Below are 22,023 nucleotides of genomic sequence, written 5' to 3' on the forward strand. Positions count from 1 at the left end.
TTTGCTTGTTTGCTAGATGTTGTTAGGAGCTGGGTATGTTGAAGAAGTAAGCTGTTTGCAGTTATAGGTATTTGTGTAGAAACGCTTGCATCTGAGCGCAGGGTAGAAATTCCAATGAAGCCCGCCACCCTCAGTGTAAATTAATTATGTTGGATGTGAGTCTGCTCCACTGCATGACAGGACCTGGGGGCTTAATCGCTTCATCGTCGTTACGGTCGTTACAAGATAACGAGTGGCGCGAAATTCAAAAAGCCGGGCGGGAAATTTAAAAAGGTGGGCACGTGATAAAAGACGTGCACGGCGCTCTTCGCGCGATACGTGAAGGCCGTGGTATACGTCACGCGCAATGTGTCACGTGCCCACCTTTTTGAATTTCCCGTCACTCGTTAGCTTGTAACGACCGTAACGACGATGAAGCGATTAACCCCCTGGTAGGCTGAAATGGCAAGAGAGAAAAACTTGGAGCGCTTAATTGATAATAATCCAAGTAATAGCACAAGGCAATCTGCTCAAAATTAGCTTTCCTGAAGCTGTTCCAACCGATATTCTGCGCTGCTGCGGAGCTGAACCTGAACCGAACTGAAAAACAAAAAGAAAAAAAACTGTTCCGATCCCTGGCCTCAAATGAATGCGCTGTGGGGCTGTATGAACACGGTAGTGTGAGCTTTATAGTGCTCGAAAATGCATATTTCGTATGTTAGTGTCAGTGGATGAGGCCGTGCATATCCAGGAACGAAATATTCAAAACATGCAAATCCGCGCCCTGGACATCAACATAAAAACAATTACTGCATATAAGTCCGCGGTCTGGTGACGACGCCCTGAGGACCCAGTGACAACGAACAGAAGCAGTCGAACTGGTGTTGGCGGTCCTCGAGGTGGAGCAGCGTCTTTGACCTATCCCATAAATGTCTGGTTCAACACTGTGCACCCTATTATCCTCAGCTATCCAAACACTGCTGATAATTTTGCCTTTCACCCAATTTAAATTTACCCAATTCAGCTACAATACAATTTTTGCTGTCTTCCGTTCAAATCTACCTGACCCCACTGCTGCAGAGCAGCTTTTTTGTTCAATCTGCGGCCACATATTGAAACATTTCTATCGCAAACATCACAATACCAGTGTTTAGTTTGCTGTATAGTTAAGAAAATTTGTCACATATTTGCGCTGTGGTAAATAAAGCTCCCTGACACAATTGTGAAAAGAGCCTCTTGGACGAATTCAGTCTAGTGTTGAACAGGCACGGACGACACTAACTCACAACACTTGCACATTTGAGTACTTAAACGAAAATATTGTCGTTCGTGTCACAGCCCTTTGTTCTTGAGATCTAGAATGCGCGAAATAAGCGCGGCGGTTATGCCTGTAATGCTTTATCCTACACCATCCCACACGATACATCTGCCAATCAAGTCCCTTTCACACACAAGACATTGATGTAGTCGAAATATATTGTCAATTAAAAAAAAACATTTCACATCTCAACTTATCGAACCGGGGAAAGTGGGGAAATGTGCGTGCATCATACTCGACACACTCCCGGCCTTGGGAGCGGTCGTTTACCGGGTCAGTTGGGGAGCTAAAGTGGGTCGCGATAGTATTCTTATGCACCATGCCATCTCAACCACCCAGCTGGGTCATTCATCGGGTTACGACATCCACAGAGCTGGAACATCCATGCCGTGCCATCTCATCCACCAGTGGATGAGTTGGCATGGTGGATGACCTGGCACAGTGGATGAGGTGACACGGAATCCGTTGCTTTCATCACCCCAAATGCAAGATATCACAAGGACCTATAAAATAGTACGTGAATCAAAGAGATGTGAAGAAATGTACATGCACTTTGCAACATCTGAAATAACTGGGTTACGTAGTGTTTGAACGTACGCCGAAGTACATATTACACACACACACGATCTCACGCAGTTCAACCGTTCGCACGAGATCGTCAGTGATACGCACCAGACTCCGCAGGCAAAGCAAACGATAACTGTTTACTCAGATACTAAACTGATATTGTCCACACCTCTACCACATGTGACTGTTGAAAAAACAACAACGCACAAATCTTAAGTGAAGCAAGAGGAAGAATGAACTTTCCTTAACTCCATATCGTACCGAACCGCTACGACGACGCGCCTCGCCTCTTTGAAATGGCGGTTGGAGAATGTCGATGGCGATGAGGCAGACGTCGTTACGCTTCGGCTCGCGCTTGTTGGGAACTTCATTCCTGTTATATCCCTCAACATACGTGACCGACCATTATAATTCCCGTGGAAAAGGTAAAGCATGTTATCTCTCTCTCTCTCTCTCTCTCTTTGTTTATTGACTATGGTGCGATACGTGATGAGTCGTTACAAATATTAGCAGAAAAGGTACGGCTATGAGGGTATAAAATAAATATTATTATTATGAGGAAAACGTGAGATAAGTACCACATGAAACAGGCCTTACTCTACATGCGAACGGCACATAAACAAATTGGGTGCGCAGTATGTTGAGTAAAGACGCAACGACTTTTCCATTGGTGATAAAGGTTGACAATATGTTGAAGGTACAATGTAGAATACACGCAAATATTTGCAAATATAGCTTTAATTGAGTGGCTCTTGGAAAATCAACATTCTTCTCTATGTTCACAATCCACCATTGACCAGGCACAGTTGAAACAGGGTTTATTCAGCGCTATCTTTCTACATACAACATTGTTCAACATTAGTCAACATTAGACAACGTGCGTTCTACGTTACACCAACAGTCGTGTTGACTGGCAGATTATTCTGTGAGAGCTTTTTTATTTGTTCTGTTGGACATGTCCGAAGTGAGATGTTATTTATTTGAAAAGAGTTTATAACATTTCAATGCAAAAAATTTAATTGTCACGCGTTCTGAAAATTCTGACAACGGCTGCTATTGACACAAGAAATCTTTGTAACGCAAAGAAATGTCATTGTTGTGATAATCGTAGTATAGCCACCGAATATTCACTGTGGAATATTTGTGACGTCTCCTGGTGGATACACAGCGGATGTTGTGAGGATAGACGTGACATCTGTGACGTGTGAGACCAATTTCGGAGGTCTCTGGATTATTGATGGTTTGTGGGGGGGATGATCACGACTTTTGTGCGCGAATTCCCACAAAGAGTCGTACACCTCCCGTTATGAACAAATTGGGATGGAGAAAAGGAGAACACCCAGAATTGTAATTCTGCCGGACGATGTCGATGAGGTAAAGCTCCGTTTAAGGAGTGTCAGCGATCCCAATGCCATGAGTGCACGCAGAGCGGAGTTCGGTGTACGCTGCGAACGGGGTCGTGACAACGCTCTATTAACCACCAAGAAACGGAATAAAATGCACCCTGCGCTGTGACTGTTCTTTATTAAACATAGGACGATCACAAATGAGCGGAACAAAGTAGCATGCAACTTTAACGATACCCTGCACTGTCTTTCAAGGAAAGTAAGCTGTAGTGTTTAGACGAGGAAAGAAAAGAAAACGAAAATTTGAAACGAAACGAAAAAACGAAAACGAAAATCACCCTCGTGGTCATCGTAACATAAACAAATAACGAACAATAACGGACCGTGTTTAACGCACATGTAGTCTATCCCTTATAGTAATCAAAAAAGAAAAAAGGGAAGGTTTTCTGAAGAAACGTTTACGTACGTATTCGTACCGTGAGACCTTTTATGTAAAAGAGAACGATTAAACGTCTCCTAGGAAAATGTTTACATACGTATACATGCCGCTGTACGTTTATGCAAACGAAAACGTTTAAACGTATCCTGCGAAAACGTTTACACATGTACACGTACTGTTGAACGTATGGCTAACAGAACACGTTTAAACGTGCTTTAAGAGAACGTTTAATCTGTGAAACGTGTTACAAAACGCATTTCTTAAGAAAACGTTTCAACGTTTAATAGAGAGCTCTACTCCGTACCGAAAGCGCGCCCTTTTCGAAGATCTTGTGAGCGCACATTCGTGGAGGAGGACGGACTGTTCCCAAAACGATATGCGGTCGTGATGATAAATTAAGATTACGCTTGCAACGAGTGAAGGTCGACTTTGCGAAACCGTGCTGCCTGCCTTTCAATACAAATATTATCACTTGCGTAGTTTTAATATGACATTCCATCCTCGTCGCCAGTTGAGATAGTCGGTATGCGTGGGAATAACAACGATTTAATATGAGTAACTAGGGACGAGACAATACATGTTGGAGCCTATGTCTCCAGACGAATCAGCCAGAAGAATGATCCAGGCCGAGCTCTCGCGCATCGTCTTCAGTGTCCGGAACCCAACCCACTAGCGCCACTACAATACCTCCCCCTTTAATAAGTAGAGCCATAGCGGTCTACTGAACGACGGATCCTCAAGGGGTATCGGCGTGTATCGTCGCCCGTAGGAGCCGCTTCACTTGAAGGTGCGATAGCCTGTCCATCCCTCGGTGGTTGAGCACTTAAGGACGTATGACGATTTCCGTCACTCAATGGTGGGTCCTCCACTTCGGGGAACGGTAAAGGAATTTCCGGTCCCTCGAGCACAAGATCTTGATCTGCCGTTGTCTTCGAAAATCCGCTTTCCCACGATTCCAAAGACCCCCTGAGCTTAAGATGGTCCTTATATACTCGATGAATCTTCCCATCAGCATCTCGCAAATGGAAGATCACTCTCCCTTCTTTTTCCATAATTTTTCCGGTTTTCCAGTGACCTTTCCTCTGTGGATCAAGCATCCACACGCATGCGTCTTTTCCAAAAGATCGGTCCCGTGCCCGTTTATCATGACAACGCCTTTGTCGCTCTCGGGCACCCGCATTCGTTGACGTAGGAATCGGAGAAAAATCAGAAGGTCTAACAAGGTCCAACACAGACCGATAGTGCCTACTGTTGAGCCGCTCGCACGGTGGACGACCTGTAGATGCATGTGGCGTTACACGGTATTTGAGCAGGAACTCTCTGATATTTTCTCTCCCCTCCATAGCGGAGCGAGATAGCGCTGTTTTAAACGTTCGTACGAAGTTTTCAGCTTGTCCGTTAGACTTCGGATGATATGGAGGCGTACGAACGTGATGAACTCCAAGTTCCGCAAGGAAGGTTGTAAACTGCTGACTGGTGAAGGGAGGTCCATTATCTGTCACCAGAACCTGTGGAAGCCCATGCTGCACGAAAATGTCTTTCATGGCATCCATTGTCTTCGTCGCTGTAGTTCCTGCCATAGGCACCACCTCTGGCCACTTACTGAATGCGCCAATTATTATGAGGTAATGTTTCCCATGCAACTCTGCGAAGTCCGCGTGTAGCCGAAACCACGGTGTCTCTGGCGGCTCCCATTGATGAAGTGGAACCGGGGACTCCTGGGCTGCGATGGCTGCACACTGATGACAACGTCCCACTGTGGCTTCAATATTTTTATTGAGGCCTGGCTACCACATGTATGAGCGGGCAAGCATTTTCATCTTTGTTTGCCCGACATGGCAATCATGAAGGGTGTTCAGAAGTTGCAGACGATACTTATCAGGAACTGCCGTACGTAATCCGAGAAGTATGCACCCTCTGTCAGTCGTCAGCTCCGCTCGTCGTTGAACATATGGTGCGAACTGAGGTTCGGTTCTCTCAGGCCAGCCGTTTGTAATAAACTGAATTACTTCTTTTAAACAGGGATCTTCTTGTGTCGCTTCAGCAATTCGCTTCGCGGTGACCGGAAGGGTAGACATTCGAAAATCTTGCACAGCCTTTATCTCTTCATCCTCGACGTTGAAAATACCCTGTTGCATTTGCTGATCAAATTGCACATCAGGCCCTTCTGAAAGTCTGGAAAGACCGTCAGCATTTGCGATATTTAATGTCGACTTGAACTGGATGTCAAAAGAATAACTCATGACTATGATAGCCCAACGTTGCAGACGGCTTGCTGTAGTAACGGGAATGCCTTTGGACGACCCAAAAATCACCGTTAGAGGCTTGTGGTCTGTGAAGAGCGTAAACCTCCTCCCCCAAAGGTATTGGTGAAATTTCTTGACAACAAAAATTATGGCGAGAGCGTCCCGTTCTATCTGAGCGTACCTTGATGAGGCGGGTGTCAGAGTCTTTGAAGCATGTGCAATCGGACGATCTGCGCCGTTAATACGGTGGTAAATGCTCTGCGCTCAAAGCTCTTCTGACATTTCTGGACACCATCGGACTTCGATCGTTATTGTGAAGGGGCTCGTTATTTTATTCCCCCCATTCCATCCAGCAATGGGGTAGAGTATCGCCTGTGGCGATGAAACTCCCCACTCTCCAAGGTCGAAAATAAAGTTGTTGTTGTTGTTCCACAAGAAGCTGTATCTTTGAAGTTAATCTTGTCAGTTCATGGACATGGACTGGACAGTTCACGTCAGTTTTCAGACGTTTCCTTCATTATGCAATGTCGCACGTCACTCACTGTGGATTTTTGTTACTGTTGTTTCAGAAGACTCGCATGTTTGGTTAACAGGAGTGGCTATACTTGCACGTATTGCTGCATGCGTGGATGTACGGTTATTATATTTTGTGGGCATTCGTTCGGTTGTCTTGCATCAGACGCTCGTTGTTATTTATTAATAAATTTGTCATCTGGTGACTAGGCTGCGTATGACTCTTTGATTAGTGCACCCGCGCATTCTGAACGGACGAAACCGAGTAGAGCATATACACGCGTGCATTGCGGATTTCTTGTTACCGTTCACTCTGTGTGTGTTTCTTCACCCCCTTCATTTTCTGTCCTTTTTGTTTTTTTGCGCTTTTCTAGTTTGCAATTATAGTATGGATCTGGCGAACGCTTGGATTTTTTGATGGCTTCAACCAGCGTTCTACTTTTATACGTATAGTTGTGATGTGCGTGCGTGTGTGCGTGGTATGAGGTACATTTCCGCGCACTCCTTCACGGTGCAAGGGATTTCGACAGCATTTTCTGTTGTGAGGACGACATCTCACCCCGAGTACTGTGCGGTCCCATGGTGGCCCACGAGGCGTAGAGGTTCTTCCCCCTGCCCGTAGAAAAAAAGAAAAAGTACAACAACCTAATGGACGTGTTATGGACTGTTCGAAATGCTTTGAATACTACAACACACCGCTGGAGCGCGTCAGTTACTTTTTTCTTTCTTTCTTTTTTTTTGGGGGGGGGTGGCGTTATTGGGGATGCTGGTAAAATCGCTGTACAATGCTATCAGCCGGTTGCCTACGGTTGTGCACTTTTACTGGAAGTACCGCATTATCTGCATTTTCTCATATACCGTATAGGAGTTGCGTGTGTTAATAAAAATATTCACTCTCTCTCTCTGGTTCTCTTGGGTGAGGCTCACATTTCGAGCGAACATTGTTCTTTGCGCTCTGCGGCCAGCTTGTCCTGCGCAATGAGTAGGTCGATCACGCTGGAGTCTGGATTACCATATTGCAGATGAAGCGAGGACATGTAGTGTGATGGCTTAGTGTTAACGCACGATGAAACGATGTTCGTACGGGACGTGCGAGAAGACGTAGAACGTGTTGGTTGAGTAACAGCCGCGAAGAAACACGGACGGACAGAGGACGCGTCCTCTGTCAGTTCGTGTTTCTTCTCCTACGGGACGCGTCGAGATCTTCAGCTTGCATGTATAACAGTGTAATAAACCATTTTATAACAGACCAACTCGCAATGCAAATTGCGTCATTGCGACGTTCACGACAGTGATATACATATCGCTGAAACATATCAATAATTTGTTTACATGTAATCATTTTACGCGTCACTTTGTGCCGCCAAGCTATGCACTCTTAATTATGAACTTAACCACATAGCACGCTGGATGCCAACCAATGTACAGAGTGATACCTCTATCACTCTTGATTTGTGGAAAGCGCGGGGTGTATGCCTTCTTGTGACAATTAACATTTCTGCCTAAGTGTCACAAAAAGGCGTACGCCTCCCGTTTTCAACCAATAAGGGGGAGAGAACGATGTCATACCGGATGATGATTGGCTGGGAGCGTGCTATGTGATGAGTTCATTTTCAAGAGTGTCTTAGTGGTTAGCGTGCTGGCAATGTCACGTCGAGACTGGGAGGTACCCGGGTTCGAATCCCGGTGCCGGCTGTGCTGTCTGGGGTTTTTCCTGGGTTTTCCTCAGACGCTTTCAGACATATGTCGGCACAGTTCCCTTAGAAGTCGTCCCAGGACGCACATTCCCCCAGGACGTCAGTCGTGACGTTGCCCACATACGTGAGGCCGACAACGGCAAGCCCTATCACCACCACCACCACCACCATTTTCAAGAGTGCGCGGCTACGATGTACTCATCCCCATCATCCAGTAATAGGTAAGGTCATTCACTCGCTTGTGTAGTTTTCGTTGTTCTTGTGTAATGGGTTCCCCTAAAGGTTATATTTCTCCATATGTGTAGGTCTTGGGGGATACAGTGGTGATGACAGATTGTTGGGTGACCTATAGAGAACTTGGCAGGTCGCTCGACTATACACACATCTTACTCTCAATCACCGCATCCAGTTCAAGGACCCAGAAACCGGAGGCTGACAAATACCATTGAAGGCACATGGACACATGCAAAGCGCTATATCCCAGCAGGTATGCATATAACCTAATAAGCTTTTTATATTTGAATAAATGTTTACTTTGCACACAGGTCGCAGAAATAGAGGACATTTCGCGGCATACCTGTCAAAATTCATGTTTGCCAAGTGGGCCGCTGCGCACCCTGGCTGGGACGAATTCAACGCCTTCGTCGGTGCTGCGGCTGTGCTGCACAGCCCACAATGACCAGCACAGCCGCGAATACAAGGAACAGACTCCGACAGCGATGAAGGCGAGTGGGCGTTTCGAGGAAGCCAAAAGCCATGAATGCCACGAAAGACACGAGAGCACTGGACAGGGCTTGTTTTTAGGAATTTACGCATCTACAGTTTTTGCCCTTTTCATTGATGTCTAGTACTGCCTTGGCAGTTTCTAATTCTTCCCAATGTTTTACGTAGTTTACTGCTTTTGCAGTTTTTAATTCTTTCCATTGTTTTACGTAGTTTACTGCTTTTGCAGTTTTTAATTCTTTCCATTGTTTTACGTAATTTACTGCTGTTGCAGTTTTTAAGTCTTTCCATTGCTTTACGTAGTTTACTGCATTTGCAGTTTTTAATTCTTTCCATTGCTTTACGTAGTTTACTGCTTTTCCAGTTTTTAATTCTTTCCATTGTTTTACGTAGTTTACTGCTTTTGCAGTTTTTAGTTCTTTCCATTGTGTTACATAGTTCACTGCTTTTGCAGTTTTTAATTCTTTCAATTGTTTTACGTAGTTTACTGCTTTTGCAGTTTTTAATTCTTTCCATTGTTTTACGTAGTTTACTGCTTTTGCAGTTTTTAATTCTTTCCATTGTTTACGTAGCTTACTGCTTTTGCAGTTTTTAATTCTTTCCATTGTTTTTCGTAGTTTACTGCTTTTGCAGTTTTTAAGTATTTCCATTATTTTACATAGATTACTGCCTTTGCAGTTTTTAATTCTTTCCATTGTTTTACGTAGTTTACTGCTTTTGCAGTTTTTAATTCTTTCCATTGTTTACGTAGTTTACTGCTTTTGCAGTTTTTAATTATTTCCATTGTGTTACGTAGGTTACTGCCTTTGCAGTTTTTAATTATTTCCTTGTTTTACGTAGTTTACTGCTTTTGCAGTTTTTAATTGTTTCCATTGTTAATGTAGTTTTACTGCCTTAGCAGTTTTTAATTCTTTTATTTCTTATGATTTACTCTTATTTTTATTTTAATTAATTGCAATACTCCTATCTTAAATTAGTACTTTCTAGCCTCTCCAGCAATCTCCATGTGTAGCCGTCACTACTGCCAGTGTAATATAAGTGTTGTATAGTGAACATATTCGCGAACTTGCTAAGAGTCCAAAAAACTGTAAAAGATGGATGGTTTTCAGTTCATTCTTCATTAAATCGTACAACTCGAAGATTGTCCACTTTTTTTGCGACTGCCATTGCAGAATGTGCGATACTACCTCCAGCAGCGTGAAGCGTCACTACAGAAGTGATTTTGTGTCTTTAATCAACATTGCTCGAAGACGTATGCCCAATTTCACCAATGCCAATCAACATTTGAACCTAGATCAACGGTCCCTTAACTTGAATTTAACGCTTCACTCTGCGTCATTAAAGGGAGTTATTGTCAGTGAAACATTCATCACACGTCATCAACTAACGTTTGTAAAAAATAATTGAGTGTTAATTCGAAGTTTTAGCAACCCTTGATTGCGGCTTAAAGTTAACAGCGTTGGTGAAACCGGGTCTTAGTACGTAAACCCCACCCCGCACATATCACAATAGAGAGTCGCAATAGTGCATCGCACGCTATCGCCCTTGCGTACATAAGAGATTGCGATGGTGACTCTGCGCAGGCGCAATACATAAACAGAGCCTTGCGCATTGCGCAGAACTAACACGCTATTCCTTACGTACGCAAAGGCGACAGCGTACGATAAAGTAAAACTCACTAACTATACGTATAAAAGTAAAACGCAGTTGAAGCCATAAAAAATTCAAACGTTCACCAAATCCATACCATAACTGCAAACTAGAAAAGCGCAAAAAAAAAAAAGAAATGAAGGGGATAGACAAAACACACACACAGGGTCAACGATAACAAGGAATCCGCAATGCACACGCGTATATGCGCTATTCGGTTTCGTCAGTGCAGAATGCATGGGTGCACTAATGAAAGAGTCTAGTCACCAGATGACAAATTTATGAATAAATAACAAACTATCATAACCGTGCATCCTCACATGCAGCAATACGTGCAAGTGTAGCCACTCCTGTTAACGAAAAATGCGAGTCTTCTGAAACAACAGTAAAGAAAATCCACAGTGAGTGACGTGCGATACTGCATAATAAAGGAAAACGTCTGCAAACTGACGTCAACTGTCCAGTTCATGTCCATGAACTGACAGGATTTACTTCAAAGATACAGCTTCTTGTGGAGTGTCATATTGAAACTATGCAAGTCGAAATATTGGTATTGAAAGGCAGGCAGCATGGTTTCACAAAGTCAACCTTCACTCGTTGGAAGCGTAATCTTAAGTTATCATCACGACCGCATATCGTTTTGGGAACAATCCCTCCTCCTCGTCGAATGTGCGCTCACAAGATGTTCGAAAAGGGCGCGCTTTCGGTACGGAGCGAGGAGCGACCACTCCATCCCCTTCGGAAAGTCGCGCACGTGTGACGAGCAGCGTCACCATAATAGCCCCGAAAAGTAACATGGTTCACAGCCTATCTTGAAAAATGCATACCAAGGAACATGATAGATGTTATCGCACATTCCTTTCCTAGCCAGTAGCCAGACGAATTCGCCCAAAAAGAGTGAGAGCGATGAGGCGAGGGAGAAGACAGGAGACGTGCGAAGGCACACATTTGTAAACAGTGGGCGCATGCACATGCTAGGTCCCTCCGACGTCGAAAGTTTGCGTCAATGAATGATCTCTAGAAGAATTTGTGGAACCGAGCACCGCTTATTTTTAATGAATTATGATGCACCTTGGATAATTTTATTCAGATATGTAAATTTCAACGTTGAAATCGAGCGGCGGACCTAAACTAGACATGGAACCTTCTTTTTCTTTTACAAAGAGAGCTCCGAGAATAACAGCAGGCGAAAGTGTCACAGTTTTCTTCCTGGAGGGCTTATTAATACCGTACTGGCACTATGGCATAATCAATTCCTGTTCTGTTTTGCTTTAATTGCTGTAATGCTAACCTCTCGCCTGTACGCTTAGCGTGTGAAAGTAGACCACTTTCCATTGCATGCCGACCTACATCACGATCTTCCGATGTACTTGGCAAAGGAATAATAGTAGAGAAATAATCTTTAATCGCTAGCTTTACAAGGGGAAGGGGGAGTCGAAATTCCTGTTTCTCTTTAATTTTTCTTGATCATCCTTAACAGTTTGTTCTTGTTCGCACCTGCAGGCCTTCCCACGCACTTTTAGTCCAAGTGTCATGACAAGTAATGCACATGCCACGGAGACAGCTTTGTACGTGGATTAATCATTACAGCACTTGGATGGGTGGGAAAACCTGTATTTTTCCCTGCTGCTCACGTATTACAAAGTGTACTCTTCATGTGGACGTATACAAGGTCTGTTGTTGCGGCCAAGTTGTAGTCTCTTATTTCGTGTTATCAATAGCAAGCCTATTCACTGCATTTCGTAATAAAACGCATTAAGCGCCCGCAAAAATTAAGAAATGTCGATTTCCAGTAAAGCACTCAGCCCAGGTCCTGCCCAAGCCTGAAAAATTTATAGGTTTCCTCGACCCAGCCTAGTGTCGCCTGTAAAAGTTGACAGGGGCTCACTAATAGTGGGGTAAGGCATCCTTGAGCCCAACCTAGGCCTGGTAATGTTCGGGCCTGAGCCCAAAATGTCAAACCCGAGCCCATGGCGGGTCCACAAAAAGAATGCTATACCTGGCTGACCCATGGGCCAGGCCGGGCTCAGACTTTTGGGTAAGCCCGGGTCCCCCCGTGCAGTGCTCGAATTCCCAGTCCCTCTGTGAGAAACATCACGGGCATTTACGTGACTCCACTCTTGGCGCGATGAAACGTAACTTTGATATGACGTCCGTTGATCCCTATTGCATGCAATCACATCTCTCTTCCATTTGTCTTTGATTCTCATGCTCAATTGAGCAGGGTTTACTAACCATCTTGTGTTTAAAACGCTAAAATACCCCAGTCGAGGGACACAAAGAAGTTACGAACACGAACAGCAGTAGTATAGAATAGTGGCTAACAACCAAGAGTTTTCTTTAATCCAAGAGAAGCCTATTCTAATCCAATTCTAAGCCAAAATCCAGGTCTAATCCAACACTATCCAGTTCTAATCCAACACAAGCCAATTCTAAGTCATCTTATTGGTTGCCACTAGCTCCGCCCACCTCACGTTGATTGGCCCTTGCTAAGCCTACTAACTGTTGATTGGTTTACCATAGCTCCGCCCCTTTATGTTAATTAGTTGGTTTGACTCCGCCTACTTCACGTTGATTGGCCCATGCTAAGCCTACTGATCGTTGATTGGTTCACCGTAGCTCCGCCACTTTATGCTAATAACTTGGCTCCGCCCACTTTACGGTGATTGGTGCATGCCGACTACTGATTGGTGAGCTCTGCTGCTTTGTGCTAAGTAGCAGGCTCCGCTGATTGGCCCATTCTAAGCCTCCTAAGCAACACAAAGTGTAGGCCCACATACGTGAGGCCGACAACGGCAAGCCCTTTCACCATCACCACCACCACCACCACCAAAGTGTAGGAATAATGTTGGTGCAACATTGGTTACGTTGGCCAATGTTGGCAATGTCGCTGCAACGATCCATTCATATTGGAATACCAACGTTAATTCACAGCCATTGCCGCAATATTTATGCAACATTTGATTACGAATATGAACTTTGGAAATGTTGCTGGAATAGGCATCTTATGATGTTATCCCAACATGAAATTCCCAGCACTGGAACAATGTCGGTGAAACGCTAGAAGTTATCCATAAAATCTGCAACATTGCTCCGGCACTGGTACAATGTTTTCTTTCCAATGTGGGGCAGTCGCCACCGGTCCAACGTTGTCAGAATATGGATGCGACATAGCTGTACCGACGCGGCGTTCACAGCATTGGACCAATGTCGGACAAACGTTGAGGGGTCTAGATCAAATTTCTAGCATTCTTCCAGCATTGCTATGGTGCTTTTCTTCCAATGTGGGGCAGTCGTCGCCGGGCCAACGTTGTCAGAATATGAATACGAAATAGCTGCACCGACGTGGCGTTCACAGCGTTGGACCAATCTCGGACAAATGTTGAGAGGTCTACATCAAATCTGTAACATTGTTCCAGCATTGCTATGGTGTTTTCCTTGCAATGTGGGGCAGTCGCTACCGGTCCAACGTTGTCAAAGTATGGGTACGAAATAACTGTGGCGACGTGGCAGTCACAGCATGGGAACAATGTCGGAGAAACGTTGAGGGGTCTTCATCAAATTTGTAACGTTGTTCCGGCATTGGTACGGTGCCTTTTTTGCAATGTGGGGCAGTCACCACTGGTCCAACGCTGTCAGAATGTGGGTACGAAACAGGAGTACCGATATATGTGTTTCACGGGAACGTTGGAGAGTCTACATAAAATTAGCAACGTCCTCCAGTACGGTGCCCTTTTCGCAGTGGTGCAGAGGTAACATGCAACCTATGTTCCAGAATATGGATACGAAATAGCTGCGTCTAGAGTCTGCTTCGACGTGGAATTCACAGCACTAGAAAAATGTCGGAGAAACGTTGAGGAGTGCAATTTTGCAACGTAGCTCCGGCGCTTTTTTTTTTTTTCAGTCTCAGGTGGTCGCCACCGATCCCACATAGTCAGAATATACACTTGAAACTGCGGTTCCAAAGGTAGAATGAACAACGTTGCTTCTGCACAAGTTCTTCTTCAGGATTTCATATGCAAAGTGTACACACCGAAATCGCGGTGATTTACTACACGTAAAAAAAAAGAGTTTTTCACAGTTGTTTCAGCGTGATTTCTATGAGTGAAACTAAATGTCGATCACGAACAGTGCCCCGATGAAAACTCAAACAAAGTTCAACAAAGTTCAAGTGTAGTCAACGGCCTACAACATATGGAGATCAACATGCCGTTTCCGATTCGCCTGTACCTGTCCTGACGTGCTTCTCAGCCTATGGGACACTTTAGATGTTCACAAAACAACAAACGAGTCACAGTCATTTCCTCCAGGTCATTATCATTCTGCCACGCACAGAGATGATTCCGAATTCCTAGTTTCCTACCAGATGACCAGCAACGACACATTTTCACAAGGGGAAAGAATGTATCGAGGACACTCTGGTAACATCGCAGAAGGCCAGCTGATTTGAGAATAGAGCGAGATTCACTCTGGCATAACGTTATTGCCGTGGTTAACTTTACTTGTATACTTGTACATTCGTTTGCCTGTTTTGCCGTTGCGGCCTCTCTCATACAGTAGAGTGTCTTATGCGTGAATTGGACACCCGATTTATCAGCCCCGAGCAAGACAGATCTCCAGAACAGGATGTTCCATGACACACTCAAAAACAGGTTGCAGGTAAATTCGGAGGTTTACAAAGGGTTGCAGAGATATATGTTCCACAAATTTGGTGCCCCTAGATATAAATTTTGAAAAGTTTAAAAACGGCAGTATGCAGCAGTAATGCACTAAATACAAAATTACACACGAACAAAGCAATAAATCTCCTTTGTCACCGCGAAATATTATTTGGCTATTTGGGTATATCGGGCTACTTTTTCTCCCACTTTGGCGGAATCAGGGTCTCGCATCTAGTAACCCTGGAGCGGGGCACGGGGAAGCCACAGGGGACCGCCGGCCAAACCGGACGCCATTCTCCGCGTTCTCCTCAGATTATAATCGTAATTTTGCTTTTTCTTGGCTTGGTTTGGAATTGAATCGAGTTGTGCTGGTAGGATAAGGTCTGTGATGTCGCTAAGCACACGTCTTCCTCACACTGCTGGGATATAGAGGAGGTTGTTACGACGGAGATTACCGGCGCTGCTCGCAAGTCCATCGTGTGCGGTTTAGGAATGATTTGTAGAAACAGCAGGTATGTACACGTTGAACTTGAGTCCATCTTTACATTTACATTTGTAGAGTATGCAAATAGAACATTGATTCATGGTGTGCTTCCAAATTGTTATTCAGGGTTGTTGGCAGTTTCAAATTTGTTCGTGGGGCAAGTGTTGTCATTTGTATTTCAGCACCGAGTGTGATACATGAATGAAAGACAGATGTTGAGCAAAGGTCCAGCCTGTACACACTATATTTACGATTCTTTTCTTTCATAATTATCTCATCGAATTTATCTATTGCGTTTGTTCACTTTTATGCAGGCGTAGTCGCAAAGAAAGAACACAAAATGGACGTCGGAACGAAGCGGCTTCCTGCAAGGTTGGAGTGCCTTTCAACAAGTAGGTCGGTCAGTTAATTTTCCCTGCTGTTCACGATAGAGAGCATGGAAAAATGCAACAGTATACTAAAGAAGTCTTGGGCGTGTCAAGTTTTTCGGCAATTATGTTCTTGTGTCCTTATTTATGAATATTTTGAGGGGATTATTCTTATTTGTGCAAGATACACAGCAGAAGCAACACGTATAAACAATTAAAAATGTAGTTGCGTTTAATTAGTATCTTCCCGGTACGTTAAATAAACGTTGTCAGTAAGCTGTAATTGTTGCACTTTTGAACATACATTCTTTGCTCATAAATGCTTTGAAGGCGCAGCATAGCTTCAGTTTCTCTTGAGCCGTAAAAGAAACGAATCAATGAATCAATCAACAGAAGTCCTCTCCGCCTTTGTATGTTTGCCATTTTCAGTCCCCTTATTTTGATGTGGCGCCATTGAACATTGAAGTCACGGTGATGTCTCCACCAGTGCTATGATGTCCACATTGAAATATTTAAATTTGACTGCACATGAGCAAGAGCAAGCTCTGCTCATGTGCAGAGCTTGCGCATTGCAAGTATATGCATTGTATCTTTCGTCTTTTTCAGGCCTGAACATCGGTAGGCAACACACAGAAGGCATGAACATCCTCATATGTGAATAAACCATTATATTCACAACATTTCATTTGCTTGCATGCTGCATACTACGACACTAGCTATGCTCAAGCAGACATGTCGTTGCAACGTTGGAATGCCAGGGGGAAGACGTTGGTGTAACGCCAGAACAACGTTAGAACAGGCGTAGGAACAGCATAGGGGCGAATGTTGCTCAAATGTCGGAACACTGCTGGCCACAATATATTGGAACAATGTGTGGGCATACATTGCACTAACGTTCGAACATTGTGGGATCAGATATTGCTGTAACGTCGGAGCAGTGTCAGTGCAAACATGGGACCAACATATAGGGGCGGACGTTGCTCAAATATCTGAACACTGCTGGGCAGATAATATCGGAACAGTGTGTGGGCATACACCGTACTAACGTTGGGACATTGTTGGAGCAGATGTGATCTAACGTCGGAGCAGTGTCAGCGCAAACGTGGGACCAGCATATCGTGGCAGACGTTGCTCAAATGTCGGGATACTGCTGGGCAGATCATATCTGAACAGTGTTTGGGCATAGATTGCACTAACGTTGGAACACTGTTGGAACAGATGTTGCTGTAACGTCGGAGCAGTGTCAGCGCAAAATTGGGAGCATCATAGTGGCAGATGTTGCCCACATGTCGGAACAATGTAGGGGAGACGTGGGACCAACGTTGGAACCCTAAAATATTGTCGTGATTCCAGCGTTGAGTCGCATACGTTGTAAGGATGTGGTTGTTACGTCAGAAGAAACATTGCTTACCAATGTAGATGTAACATTAAAGGAGGCGACATTCCCACACTGTTCCAACGTTGGAATCCCTCGTTACTCCAACATTGAAGAGTGGAAAAGACAACGTCAGTCCAACGTTGATGCAACATTTCGTGTTACTTGGGCTACTACGGACAAGACACGACAATGATTGATTTCAACCTTTATTTTGTACAACAGCCTCCTCCTATTGGACCAGCTGCATCATAGAGCATGGGTTGATCAATTGCATCAGTGATATCATTGGTCGCTCATGATCGATCCACTCATTGGTCCATAATTCTATGCGATCATCTCATGCACTCATTGGTAGCTGGTCACTCAGCTCTCTTGGTAGACTGCAACTGCTATTGGTTCATCTAACTGCAAGTGGTCACTCACACAACTGCTTATTGGTTCCTACTTCTAGAGCTTCCTCATAGCCTCCAAATGCTATTGGCCCGCGCTAACTGCATGCTGCTCACTTCCCACCCTGCTGCTCATTGGCTCACAATGCTTCTGTGCATGCTCTGACGGCGCCGAAGAAGGCTCCCTACATATTCAATAGATGGCGCCGGCCTCGATACTTGCGGCCTCTTTGCAATGAAGGCTGAGGCTTGTGGGAAAACTACCGCCCTTGCCCAACTGGGCACAGGGCTCCCACTCCCGGGGCCTTCCGCATCCGTTCGCCTCGCCGGAGGTAGTACGAAACAACCATTCAAATAGCAGAGAAACAACAATTTATTACCATACTTGCATACCCTGCGATGCCAACGATCCGTGACCAGCTCGAGGATCCCCCGGGAAGTGTCACAATACAAACACGCCCGCCTTTTTAAGGGTACCGATGACAGTCTTCAGCGCCCCCTACTACTACACGTGTACGATATCAACGGACGATAAGCGGCTGCACCGGCCGCGAGATAAGTCACTATCACCAAACCCAACACTCCCCCGACCAAAAAACTCGACGTGCCGTCACGGCACTGAAACACAAAAGAGGTCCCAGGGCGCGATCACACACACCAATTCAGTTCATATTTTCAGAGAAGGTCGTCCATCTCGTCGTCGGGGATGTCGATTACGACGTCATTTCCTCTTGGCGGCTCTGCAGGTTGCTGCTCGATGTCCCGTAACATTTCCGGTCTGTGTCTTTGGATGATCGCAAGGGCTGCTACCACATCGGCATCTCGAACCCTCGAAGCCCGGGCGGCCTCTGTCCTGGCGCGGTGGAGGAACGTGGAGGTAGGGGCCTCCTGCGGCGAAAACTTGCTGGATTTCGAGTTTGCTGGGACGCCTAAAATAAAAAAAAGGAAAGGTAATACAGGAAAGTGACCAGAAGGAATCTCCTGGCGAAGAGGCGTTGTTGGACCCTCTAATCACTATGAAGCGCGGTCGTGTGAATGACAGCGAACTGAATGCCAGGACGACTCAGGGGCACTAGGTCCTAGTGACCGACGTTTCGGCGGCCACCTACACGGCCTGTAAGGTCGCATACTGTAGGCAGTACTGTATCGGTCGTGAGTCCGTCTGCATGTCGGCGCTCAACCGAAATTAATCCCCGTCGAACACGTGCAACGCGGTTCTAACGCCTGATCCGGCGTAGGCGGGGATGGTATTCGAGTTCAGCTAAGAGGTCGCCTTGTATAGCACGAACCTCCTACGGCATCCTTCCCGGCTGGTGAAGTGACGGGCTCGAAAATTGGGCGAACGCGTGAGTGGCACAGACGGATAGCCGATGCGACCTTCCGCGCTTCAGTCGCAGAGGAAACAACCCTACTGAACGGCCGAAGTGAAGCCCGAACGAATTCTACATGGCTCTCGTCGCAAAGCTGAGTACGCTTATGCAGCTCCTTTCGGAAACGGCGTTCGTTATCCGGCAGGAGAAATTCGTTCATGAACCGTGCTGGGAGTCATGGAATGACGTGTAACTCGGCTGCAGCCGATGCCCGCGAACGGCCTCTCCGAGCGTGCCGCCAGCGCAGCTGACGCGGCGTCAGGTAGCAGTAGCGCGTGCACGGTTTCTGCACTGAAGATGGCGACGGGGTTAGGAGGTGTGAATGGATGTCCCGAGCCAGATATTGGAGATTCTAGGAAGAGGCCTTTGGATTCTGAGCTTGATATTGGGGCAACGAAAAGGTCGCATCACGGTGGAGGCAATGGGACATACCACTTCAAGATACTGGTGCCTGCAGTGGCTGCAGGTGCCATCATTGGCAAAGGCGGCGAAACAATTGCACTTCTTCAGAAAGAAGCAGGAGCCAGGGTGAAAATGTCCAAGTCCAATGACTTTTACCCAGGAACGACTGAGCGAGTCTGTCTTATCACAGGAAGCGTAGAAGGTGTACTACGAATTCACGAGTTTATTATGGAGAAAATCAAGGAGAAACCTGACCCCAATGCAAAGATTGCCATCGATTTTGACCACAAACAACCCGCTGAACGTGAGAAGCAGGTGGGTGCTAGCGCTGTGCGGCAAACCCAGCTTTCGCTGACACGTTGCCCTTTGCTGCAGGTGAAGATCCTAGTTCCTAACAGCACAGCTGGAATGATCATTGGCAAAGGGGGTAGCTACATCAAGCAGATCAAAGAAGAAAGCAGTGCTTACGTGCAAATTTCGCAGAAGTCAAAGGACCATGCTCTGGCTGAACGTTGCATCACTGTGATTGGTGAATTGGACAACAACAAGAAGGCCTGCCAGCTGATTCTGGCCCAGATTGTGGAGGACCCACAGAGCGGCAGCTGCCTGCACGTGAGCTATGCTGAAGTGACTGGCCCCGTGGCCAACTTCAACCCCACTGGCTCTCCCTATGCCAATCCATCGAGCGTGCACTCGACGGCTAATAAGAGCAACGCGAGCTACAGTTCTAATGGAAGCCTAAACAGCCTCAGCCCGACTGCCTCTGGCAACTATGGCAGCCCCCCGCAGGGGGCGGTGGCTCAATTCACTGGAATGCCCCCGAACATGAGTGGTAGTGTGGCACAGCTGCTGGAAAACATCAAGGCGATGCTACGGTCCAACGGCTACACAGAGCAGGCCACTGCAGATATTGCGTCTGCCATGGGGACTCTGGCAAGTTACGGCGTCCTCGGGCCGAACCTCGGAGCACTGCTGGCCGGAGTGAACGGGGCACTGCTGGCTCCTCCAAGTGGTGGACAGCTGCAGATGGGAGGAGGGAACCAGCAGGCGGCTTACCCGGCCTCGCCAATGGATGCCACTCCTTCGATGGTGACCGGAGGGTCGGGCATCTTCGGCCCGGTCGGCAGCGTCGGGGGCGGTCAACCCAGCACTTTTGGCTCCCCCACTGTGCGCGGGGACCGCTACCACCCGGACGCGGTGTTCGACCCATTCCGTCGCAACTCGCCCGCCCTGGGGTCTCCTGGCGCCGGTGGGGGCAGCACTCTGCCGATAAACAACAATTCCTTCGGGCTGGGCACGGGTCTTGGCGGCGTGTCTCCCCAGATGTGCAAGACCCCTCCGCCGAGCGGCCCCGAGAAAGCGGCCGTGCCTTCGGACTCCATCAAGAGGGACTTGGAAGTGGGAGAGAACATCGTAGGGGCTATCCTGGGCCCCAGAAGGAAATCGCTCGTCGAGATCCAGCGCTTCAGTGGTGCTGCCATCCAGATTTCAAAGAAGGGCATCTTTGCCCCTGGGACACGCAATCGTATTGTGAGCATCACGGGGTCGCCCAATGCGGTGTCGACTGCACAGTATCTGATCGAGCAGCAGATAGCGGAGGAAGAGGCCAAACGTGCCCAGCAGAATGCCATGGGGGTGCTACGTTAGCTCCTTAAGTGTTTACTTTGTGTCGTCATTGTTGATGCAGCTAATGGTTGTTGCCGATTAATCCCCATTTTTGAGCAAAGGCTGGGGGTGTGCACCTTGTTTTTTGAGAGCCTCGTTAAGAGCACGGCAGTTTGTTTTCGTGCTTGCCCTTTCCCCCTGCCCCAGTGAATTTGAACGGATGTTGCAACATAGTGTTATCGTACTGTAATAATATAACATTCTATACATATGTATATACACGATATACCTCTGTGTGTGTATATAGAGAGGAAGGTTGCTTCCACATCTTTTTTCCTTTTTTTATATTTTTGTCGAGGGAAAGGACAAGGTACGAGCACTGCTCTTGTGCTTGCAAGGACTGTTGTCGGGAAAAAACAAACTTTTGATACGAATAGGTTGCAACCATGAGAGCACTCGAGAACGTGCACGACCATCTATCAATGCATTTCGAGAGTCGCAACTAGGATGATACAAACGTGTTTTTGTTCTCGCGCTACCATCCGGTGTTTGTCACGCCTGCATTTCCATACAAAGCTGAGTACGCTTATGCAGCTCCTTTCGGAAACGGCGTTCGTTATCCGGCAGGAGAAATTCGTTCATGAACCGTGCTGGGAGTCATGGAATGACGTGTAACTCGGCTGCAGCCGATGCCCGCAAACGGCCTCTCCGAGCATGCCGCCAGCGCAGCTGACGCGGCGTCAGGTAGCAGTAGCGCGTGCACTGCGGACGCTAACCTGTGCGGAGTCGTGGATGAGACGCCATCGATACGTCGGACTGCCGCGCGAGCCCTGCGGGTACTACTGCGACCAAGTCAGGCGTCCTACTAGAGCAGGGCCGGGGAACTGC

The 22,023-nt window shown here is 46.5% G+C and overlaps 2 protein-coding genes across 2 annotated transcripts; one reads left to right on the forward strand and one right to left on the reverse strand.

Annotated features, from left to right (window-relative positions):
* Positions 1-4,344: 4,344 nt before the first annotated feature.
* On the reverse strand, positions 4,345-5,202 carry LOC135395849 (uncharacterized protein K02A2.6-like). The gene has a single exon (XM_064626937.1). The coding sequence runs from the start codon at positions 5,200-5,202 to the stop codon at positions 4,345-4,347; it is 858 nt and encodes a 285-aa protein (XP_064483007.1).
* Positions 5,203-19,416: 14,214 nt separating this feature from the next.
* On the forward strand, positions 19,417-21,248 carry LOC135396042 (RNA-binding protein Pasilla-like). The gene is made up of 2 exons (XM_064627100.1): positions 19,417-19,845; positions 19,906-21,248. Exons 1-2 carry the CDS (start codon positions 19,426-19,428, stop codon positions 21,175-21,177), a joined length of 1,692 nt encoding a protein of 563 aa, XP_064483170.1. The 5' UTR covers positions 19,417-19,425; the 3' UTR covers positions 21,178-21,248.
* Positions 21,249-22,023: the final 775 nt, after the last annotated feature.

The sequence above is a fragment of the Ornithodoros turicata genome, chromosome 5 (assembly GCF_037126465.1).
Source record: "Ornithodoros turicata isolate Travis chromosome 5, ASM3712646v1, whole genome shotgun sequence".
NCBI classification, from domain to species: Eukaryota; Metazoa; Arthropoda; class Arachnida; order Ixodida; family Argasidae; genus Ornithodoros; species Ornithodoros turicata.